General features: G+C 46.1%; 1 protein-coding gene across 1 annotated transcript; it reads right to left on the reverse strand.

The window, feature by feature from the left end:
• On the reverse strand, nucleotides 1-6,942 carry SAP30 (Sin3A associated protein 30). Its single transcript, XM_063135436.1, has 4 exons — nucleotides 6,559-6,942; nucleotides 4,162-4,284; nucleotides 3,245-3,343; nucleotides 1-297 (listed from the first exon to the last, which is right to left on the reverse strand). The coding sequence occupies exons 1-4, from the start codon at nucleotides 6,895-6,897 to the stop codon at nucleotides 175-177; spliced, it is 684 nt and encodes a 227-aa protein (XP_062991506.1). The 5' UTR covers nucleotides 6,898-6,942; the 3' UTR covers nucleotides 1-174.
• Nucleotides 6,943-10,008: the final 3,066 nt, after the last annotated feature.

Below are 10,008 nucleotides of genomic sequence, written 5' to 3' on the forward strand. Positions count from 1 at the left end.
CGCAGCAGCATCAATAATATTTATTTAAAATATTTTTTACCATGGAAATCTCATTTATGAGTATCTTATCCCAAGAAAAATAACATCGGAATTCTCCATCTGGATAGCAGTTACAAAGAAAGCTTCAGCACACCCAAAACAGTCTTTAGGTCTGCAATTCTCAAGTTTGCTTATTTAGTGAACACCACTATCCATTTTTAGATCCGATTTGTTCTTGTCATTCTTCACAGAGTAGATGAAATAGGTTAAGGTATCCTTTTCATTCACTGGAATAGTCCGAAAATGACATCCAATTATCTGTAAGAAAAAGTTAAAACATCCTTGAACATCAGCTATTATCACTCAGCAGTTATGAAGAAAATGTGGAATTAATTCTCACACAGCTGAATCTAGTCTTGCTTCAACAACACCAGGATTTATTTTCTATTGACCTTCGACACACAGGAAACAAAATGTAAGTTTACCTAACTTTTTTTTTCCTTCTTCTTTTATGACGTTTACATACCTGAATTGTACTCCTGCTCCAAAGAATACAGGGGTTCCAATTTCACAACTTATCCAATAGAAACATATCATATAGGGACTAAACTATCCCAATCCAAGAGATATTCTAAACTGCCCAAATGTAAAGATGACAATGGTGTAAGTTGGAATTATTTCCACTTCTCCATTTTACTGCAAACAGCAACTGAAAAGAGCACAACTCTGGGCTCATCTATACCAAGCAGGATATTCCACTAGGAAAGTGGTATGAAAGTGGTATATAAACGGCAGGAGCCACACTACTGCTTTATGGTGGTATTGAACTGCGCTGACACCTGTTGGGATCCATGACACATAGCATATACTGCTTTCATACCACTTTCATAGTGTTATATCCTGCTTGGTGTAGATGTGTCATGGCCTCCAACAGTTGTCAGTGCACTTCATTACCACTATAAAGCAGTAGTGTACATCTTGCAGCACACTTCAATATCACTATAAAGCAGTACTGTGACTCCTGTATTTTATATATCGCTTTCATAGAGGAATATCCTGCTTGGTGTAGATGAGCCCTTTGACTCCCGTGATTCAATGCTTCCTGGTTTCTAAAAAGAGATACGTGTTTTTCTGCCAAGCAAGATAAGTCTGGATACATCTTTGATCAAAAGCCTGTTTAGAAGCTAAACATTCTGAACCAATATGGAAGTACAACAGGCTACAATAAATAGTGGGGTTGCTTTTCTCTCCTCTCTTTTTTAGTTTACCCACTCTTGAAAGAGTAATATTATACTTGATATTCTGTATACTTTATATACTTATAATTTATGTGACATTAAACCTTTAGGACTAAGCTGACAAAAATAAGAAGTCATTAGGGCTCAATGCTATTCATCCAAGCATTCTTCCATGGAAGTATGAAGCTGTAGATCTTTTCGGAAGAAATATTCAACAATAAACCAGCTTCCTTAGGCTGCTTTCTATGGTAACAGCTATTTTGGAAGGAAGAATCTGGAGTGTGGGAGTATTCAGGAAGCCAAAGACCCATCAGGCTAAGCTCTGTCCCAAGTCAGCTAGTGCAAAGCATTATTAAAAGTAGAACTGCCAGGCCTACAGAAATACAATCTATGCAGCAGAAGAAATCATAATGGAAGTATTGCAAATGGAAATATTGAAAATGAAAGTATCACCTCATTAAGCTTTTGGGATTCTTTGAGAATTAATCAGCATGTAGGTCAGGGCAATTGTATACTTTTACACTTACAAAAAGCTTTTGTAAAAGTCCCTTACCAGAGTTCTCAGAATGGTTAGCAGACCTACAGTAAAAGGCCAGGTCCTCTAGTGGAACAGTAACTTGTTAAGAAGGGGTAGAAATACTGTTCTTTTTTACAGTAGAAACATATGCACTAGAGTTCCCAAATATAGAGTTCCTACACTGTACTCCTTTCGTCGCCAGCTGAAGACTTATTTATTCTCTCCGTATTGTAACACTTAATTTTAACTTAAATTCAAATTTTACTGTTCTAACTCTGTATTTTAATCTTATATCAATTTTGCTGCGTAGTTTTATCCTGGTTGTGCTTTTTATACTGTATTTTGTAATTGTGCTTTTAACATGCTGGTTGTTTTATTATGGTTTTAATTTTTGTGAACCGCCCAGAGAGCTTCGGCTATTGGGCGGTATAAAATGTAATAAATAAATAAATGAACTTGAAGAACTCATGCCATTTAATTATTCATAAATGGCCTACAGTCAAGATAGACAGTGAGGTAGCCCAATTTGCAGTTTATACCAACATACTGAAGATAGTGAAATGCCTCACATACTAAAAAACTCCAAATGGGTCTCCAAACTTCTGAAATGTTCCAAGCATATTCAAAAGCACAGCCTGACTCAATAGCCACCCTCTGTGGCTTGTTCCCAGCTTCTGATAATTATTTCGTGGCAATGAATTCCATGAGTTCTCTTGCATGAAGAACCACCTCCTCTCTGTCTTAACCTTCCAGTTTCACTAGTTGACCCACAACGGAACATTTGAGAAAGAAAACATAATTTCTATTCACCATCTCCATTATAAATAAGCTTGATAAACCTGTCATGTAACCCTCTCTTCGCCCTGGACACAATGATGCCCATTTTAATTGCCTTTACCTGTGCTTCCTACAGCTTTATAATATCTGTGATGGAAACAGGTCCCCAATGTAAGTGCACCATTAGGATACTTGGTTTTATTTTCCATTCTTTGCCCATATAAATCCTAACATTGGGATTAGAACTCTTCTGCATTTGTGTGAAATTAGCATGGTTTGCCTCAATGTCCATCACTTTACAGTTGCACTGATTATCATGTTCTGTCACTCAGCTCAGTCATTCAACCTGGAGTTATTCCCCGGAGGTTCTTCACAGTCTGCCTAAGATTTTAGTATCCCTAGTTTTGTTTCATCTGCAATCTTAGCTATTTCTTACACAGTACAATCCTATGCATGTTTACTCAGCAGTAAGTCCCACTGTGTTCAACAGGATTAAATGTACATAGATTTGCAGCCGAAGCTCATCAGAAAGCTACATAATCAATGAGAAACAGTAGCAAAGCATTTGGCTAGGTGCGTGGTAATGAACTGGAAGAAGGGGAAAGAAGCAATAGTCAACAGACAAAAACTATGTCCCCAGTAGGCCAGGGTTTGAGAGCTACAGTTCAGAACAACCATAATGTAGCACATTTTAAAAAAAATACTAAGTAAAAGTAAGTGAAGTTGCACATACTTCAACAAGCTGTGCTTTGTTAAGTCCTGGTCTGGTCTGTAACTTGAAGTGCCTTTTGTATCTTCTGAGTGTGTTTACTTGCAACTGAAAGAGATCAACCTGAAAAGGAAACAACAGGATTCTTAACCTGAGGGACATCCTACAAGGTATTTTATCTTGCAGATGATGCATAAAACTTAGTGTGATGCACTCTTTTCTCTTCAATGCAATGTGCAGCACACTGTTCTCATGGACTGCATGGAGTTTCTATCCCAGCATTGGCTACCACCAGTAACAGGCAGTTAGAACTCTCCAAATTAACTGGAGTAGATCATATGTTTTGTGTACATAAGGCCACAGTTTCAATCCCCAGCAATGCCAGTTAAAATATCTCAGCTAGTAGGAGCTTGGAAAAACCTGCCTCAGACCTTGGAAAACTACTACTGGATGGCTAAATGGATCAATAGTTATGAATCTGTATATAGCAGCTTCATACACATATACATATACATTATCCCAGTGGAAGAAGACACCACATGAAGACAGTTTCAAGTGGTCCCTAAATAAAATTTATGTGTAGCCCAGCCCTAGTAATGACTTTTACAGCAAAATATACATATCACATAAAACCTCAAACACATAGCTCTTCAAAAAAAATGCTATTGACCATAAACTATTGCTGCTTATACTGTCATGCCACCATCTCTTTAGAGAAAACAGACCCACATAGGAGCACATCATGAGAATTACCCTACACAATAAACTTTATATATAACATAAAACAATAAAAATGTAACATAAAAAAATAAAACAAACAATAAGAACAGTATGATATTCAGTAATTAAATAATGCTTAAGTCACCTAGTTTTTGAACAAAAAAGCCATTTCTGTAAATCCTGGTCTATGTAGAGATTAATTTGCAAAATTATGAATGTACCTCTGGAGTGTCAACGTCTTGCACTGGCGAGTCACCATCATCATCACTGCCTTTTCTCTTTCTTCTGTTTCGTACACTTTGAATTAGGTTTTTGTGGAAGTCACAGATATAAAGATGCCTTGCCTAAAAGTTTAATGAGACAGGTTAACAATGCGGAACCACAACTTTTCCAAACTTCATAGTTCACGTGTGATACTAGAAGGCATCAGTGCTGTACAGCAGGAGAGTCAGATGACATTAACCACAAACACATTTGATTGCACCAAGGCCTGCCAGAGAAAATTTGGTGCGTTACTGCAGTGCAGCCAGCTTGGCTCAGGAAATGGCTTTTACCATTATTTACTCCCATTAGCCAAGTAAGTAACGAGCACAACAGAAAGCAAGCAACAACTTTTTACACAGATAGGCAGAATTCAAGGATACAGAAGAGACAAAAATGAGGTTTTCTTCAGGTTTTTTTTTTAAGTTATCTCATAGTTCAGCAACTTTATGTTACTTCTAATATGATTTAACATGTTAATAGGGCAGGAATAGTATTTCCAACTTCTGGGAGCACGTTCTATGCAGACCAGTTTTGTAGGGTCATTCAAAATCCAATAGAGATGGTGGTGTGAACAAGCAGTTCCCATTTTGTCAAGGTTCAAGAATTTGGGGTAAATATAATACATGCATACAAAAACATTGGAATTATTATTGTTATTATTTATTGTTATTCTCTTACAGAGAAGCAAGTCCTAACCAGAACATATTAGCAACACAAATCGAAACATATTTAGTTGCTCCATTGCACCCAATAGGGCTTTTACTGACTAGAAAGCGTGCTTAGAGCTGCATGCTAAAGCTACAATCCTAACCCCACTGGCCAGAAAGGAAGTCTCATGAAACTATCGGATTTGCCAGTAAAAATACATAGGATTGGGCTGTCACTCTACCAGAGGCTACTTCAAAAACAGGCTTTCGTAAGTCAGAATCCACAGGAAGCAATCACCCATACCATGCCAGACAAGCAATCAAACTAAAACATCCCTCCTGCACGCGCGCCCAACCTCCCCCCTTCCTTTTCATGATCTTTCGATAAAGCCATTGCATTTGCTGACTGTTATTAGCCACCTCCATTTGCTGCCAGCATTAAGCAAGACACTTTAACTGCGTCAGTACCATAAAGCGAGACATTCCGAATACTTGCTCGTTCCGGTTAAAAGGCACAAGTATTCGCTCTGCATTAGGGAGCCATAAGCCGGCAGACATTTACTCCGCAGGTTAACGTGCTCTGACTTTCGGAATGTCTGTTGCACTAAATGGCTTTCCCCCCCTCCCCTCCACCCCGATTTCTTTAATATGAAAGTGGGGCGGGACACACACACACACACACACGGATGCCTTGACCATCCTCGGTGATTCTGGCTTTAAAAGAGGAAGGGTTATAAGAGCCTGATGGCTGCCAAGGCGAAGACGACACAGTGGCAAAGTGGGACGTGCAACACTGCAGCACGAGGCGGAGCAGCCAAGAACTGCCCACTCCAGAGAAACAGAAACCACTCCATGAAACACACACACACCGGTCCCGGGGTGGGGGGGAGATCTCTTACGCGAGCACTTTTCTAAAACAACCATGATTAAGGGGGGCGGGCGGGGGAGAGCAATAAAAACAGAAAGAGGGGGGGGAGACAGCAATAGCAATAAAAAAGAAAGAGAAGAGCAGCCCCTTTCAACCGCGCTCACAAAGACCAGTAGATGAAGCTGCTCAGCTTTTGCAACGTCAGCCAGGCAGCCCAACTGTGCACCAAGGGCAAACAAAACAGAAAGAAAAGGACGGAAGAATGTCCCCCCCCCTTCTAGCCCGCCCATGAATGATGGCGGGAGGGAGCACCAAATAAACCCTGCTGTCTCCATATTTTGAGGATCCCGTTCCCTACACAAAGACACCTTTCATTGATATATGTCTCTAACAGGGAAGACACCTAAGTCCCCTCTGGGGGCGGGGGGCGGATCGGCTGCAAGGAAAGGGGCAACAGGATGGACTGAGTTCAGTCGGGCTCCCCTTCAATTTAGGGACTGGACGCCAGCAGGATTGGCCCACAATTCGGGAAGGAAACAAACGTAACAACGGCGCCTCTGCACGGTTTGGTCTCCCAAGGAAAGCATCTCGCCCATTCATTGCTCGTCCTCGGCTCGCTTTTGTTTCCTTCTCCGCCACCGCTCTCCCCCTCCCCCTGCGCCCTCCGCAACTCTCTCCTAGTGATTTGAGGGGGAGATCTAGGTCTGACGATGTTTGGGGAGAGGGAGGCGGGAAGAGAGAAAGAACCGGCGGCTCTTCTTGCACTGGGATCAAGAGCCAAACCCATCCTAGCCACCAGGCGCTCCCAGCTGGCTTCGGCCCCCACCCGAGAGACTTACACTCTTGTCCAGCTCGATCTTCACCTTCTTCTGCGAGATGCTCTTCTGGATGCGCTTGCTAAAGCTGGCGTTGCCCGCAGCTCGGCTGCACCGCTCGCCTTCCTCCCGCAGGCAACACAGCTGCCCCGCGACGGGGCCGGCCGCCCCAGGGGGACCAGCCGAGCCGGCCGCTGTCGCCGCGGCGGCCGAGGAGGCAGCCCCGAGCCCGGCCGGCGGCTGCGGGAGAGGCGGCGGCGGCGGCAGGACCTCCACCGCGGCGGCGGCGTTGGCGACCACAGCGGGGACGGCGGCGGCTTCTCCCCCGCCGCGGGTCACTTCTTCGGGGCCGAAGCCGTTCATTGCCCGCCCGCCTGCCTGCCTGCCTGCGGGCTTGGGCTGCAGCGGGTTTTCTCCGGCACGCAGCCGCGGCTTCGAAAGTAAAGTAACTCAACTGGGCGGCGTTGCTGCTGCTGCTGCTGCTGCCGCCGCCTCTCCCGCCCGTCACACGCTCAGAGACGCCGCCTCCGTCTCCTTTTGTCAGGCACCAGAAGGGGAGCGGAGGAGGGAAGGCAGGCAGCAGGCAGGAAGGAGCGGGGGGGGGGGGGAGGAAAGAAGGAAGGAACAAGAGCCACCCAGCTCCCCTCCTGGGCCAACTTCTCCCCGGCGCTCTGGAGGAGACGAGGGGCTTGAAAGCCACGGCGGGCGGCAATTGCAGAAAATGCCCGCTCCGCTTCCCCCTCAGTCTGACACAGGGAAGGAGAGAAAAGCGAGACACTTCCTCCTCCCCTTCTGTGTAACGAACAAACAAACAAAAAAAGCGAATTGCAACCTGCCCTTCTTCGAGCTGCAGCCTTCCCCGCTCACCCACCCCACTCCAGGCTGCCTCCCCGGGAAAGCTATGGGCAGGTTCAACTCCGCTTCCTCTCCCAACCGCCCTCGACATGCGCGGCAGACTTTTCAGCTGTTTCCCTGTTGCAGTAGCAACAACATGCCCCACTCGACTAGCTTCGCCTCTGCCTCCCCTTTTCTCCCTCCGTCCATGAGCGTTCACGGGAAAGGTAGTTTCCTTATGCCGCCGTCGCTCAGGGAGCCTGCGGGAACGGAGACTACAAATCCCGAAATGCATCGCCACCCCCAAAGCCTCGGTGTTAAGTCTTTATTTACAAAGCGAACGAGTGAACGCGGCGGTTGCTTTGCAGCCCTTCGCCAGAGCGGCGCAGGCCATTTTACTGGACGTGGGGAAGGGGGACTTTTTGAGAAGGGGCTCTCCGCTTTCGCTCCGATCAGAGGGGTAGAGCTCAGAAAAGAATGAATACAAATGCTCGCTCGCCCGCCGTATGATGTTTGCACGGATGCAAACAAATAGTGCTTCTACACGCACCACCACGCTCTCCTTGTAGTCGATGTACAGGGAAAGGGTTACATAGTTACACAAGGGGCGGCGCTTCAGATGCCTCCTCCCCTCAGGAGGAGGCTCTGTGCAGCCGTTGGCATTTGGGTGAAAAATACAAATAATGTATGCTGGGGGAAAGTTGAAAATGGAGCAGCTGCCTTGTTCTCTTGCTGCAGTCTGCTGTTTATTCCAAGCTGCCTCCGCCGCAGTAAACCTCTCCGCTTGTGTCCAGGGAAGCCGCTACACACGGAGTGTGCAGTGGTTGCCTCGGATGACGGTGCAAAGCGGAGTAAACCCCCAGCATTTTGTAAACGTCGCCACCAGCCGCTACTTTGGGCTTGCTGCATGTTGCAGAAGCGCATTTAAAACTGCAGCCCTTAGGTTCAGAGGTGGGTCTCAACCTGTTCTAGGAGATCGTTCTTACCTCCGGTAGTTCTCAATTAAAGCAGGCTAATCCCTGAGTTTTCTTGTTACAGAGAAAAATCTTTTTGTGTTGTCAAGTGGGGTGCAAGAGCGAAACACCAAAATCCTGCTGATTAACTCAGTGTAGGGGGGAATGCCTAAAGTACCTTCGGGATTTTCATTAATGTGGGAAAACGAGAAACGGGTGCATTTGGTCAAAGAGGAAAAAATGTTACCCTTGAATGAAAGACAGTTCTTAAATTTCTGTGATGTTATTAAATCCTTTGTTCTTTTAAAGAAAAATATTCAGATGGGATGACTGAAGAGACTATGAAAATGGAAATATATACCCCAGTATCAAGAAAGAAAAGGAGGGTGACGCAGGAGACAACCCCATTGGTGCCTAACTATGGCCTGGTTCAGACAACATGCTAAACCATGCTGCTTAACCACAAAATGGTTAAGGAAATGCATTCCATTAACCATTTTGTAGTTAAGCAGCATGGTTTAGCGTGTTGTCTGAACCAGGCCTATATCATAATTTAAAATGAGAAATTGTATTTACTATTTCAATCAATGGGGCCACTCAGTAAAGATATTCAGAGACCCTGATAACGTCAAGGAGGTTTCTCTCTCTCTCACACACACACACACGGTGCGTTTGGACAACACTTTAGCCAACGGTGTGGAAATACTACACTCCACAGATAGTGTACACCTTTGGGCGACACGAAGTGGAGTTGTCGTCTCTCCCCCCAGCCACCTCTAGGCCCTCCCTACCTAATGGCGGTGCTGGTTAGTGCTTACCTTACTGACACTGCCATTACAGGAGGAGGAGCTGAGGGAGGAGAGATGAGGCTCCTGGCTGTGGATAAATCCCATCAACAGGAGACAGGGCTCCAGGAAGAAGTCCTATGGAGCCCTCTCTTCTGGTGATAGGAGAAGGGATTCATCTGCTGCCATTGCTAGGCAACTGGGGTGCTGCATTTCCCCTGTCAGGGAGATGCAGCGCCCACAGTTGTCAGGGTCCTTCGAAGGGATCGAGGGCCTTGACATGCAAGGAGACTGGCCCCAAGCCTCCTGTTTCTGTGGCGGGGGGGCTTGGGTCAGGCCTCCTTGCGTATCAGGGCCCTCGGTCCCCGCTCTGGTGAAGGAGGCATCAATGCTGAGCCACGTCAAAATCGATGGGCTCAGAAGAGGCGCTGCCAGGAGAAAGGATCGCCTCACACCTGAGACGATCCCCTCCCTGCACATGTCTTTCTCAGTGATCTCCATGGCAACCGGGCAGGGGCCGGAGTTTCTAGAACCGCCCCTGCCCTATTGCCATGGAGATTGGGGCGATGGAGTTGGCTCTCCTCCCCTTTCCCCTCAGCTAAAGGGCCATCCACTGGATCCTGCCTGCAGCCTCAGCACTGGATGGCCCTTTGGCTGAGGCAAAAAGGGAAGGAGAGTCGATGTGCAAGGATCAGAGCTGCTTGCATGTTGCTCCAGTCTCATCATGTCCAGCCATGGGAGGCATCCTCCATTCTCCTCCCTCCCCCCCCCCATCCACTTGGGGATCACCTTGAGGAGATGGAAGGGGCTCCTATCCCCTCAAGGCGATCTCCAGATGGAGCAGAAGGAGCAGACTCGGGACGTGCATGTCCCTGGCAACACGTGAGGTGTTGCGATCAGTG

The sequence above is a fragment of the Elgaria multicarinata genome, chromosome 10, assembly GCF_023053635.1.
Source record: "Elgaria multicarinata webbii isolate HBS135686 ecotype San Diego chromosome 10, rElgMul1.1.pri, whole genome shotgun sequence".
Taxonomy (NCBI): Eukaryota; Metazoa; Chordata; class Lepidosauria; order Squamata; family Anguidae; genus Elgaria; species Elgaria multicarinata.

Coding starts and splice junctions, on each gene's coding strand:
- SAP30 (XM_063135436.1), bottom strand. CDS start 6,897: ATGAACGGCTTCGGCCCCGAAGAAGTGACCCGCGGCGGGGGAGAAGCC. Junction 3,344..4,161: donor AAGACGTTGACACTCCAGAG/GTACATTCATAA, acceptor TTTCCTTTTCAG/GTTGATCTCTTTCAGTTGCA. Junction 298..3,244: donor ACAAAGCACAGCTTGTTGAA/GTATGTGCAACT, acceptor TTTTTCTTACAG/ATAATTGGATGTCATTTTCG.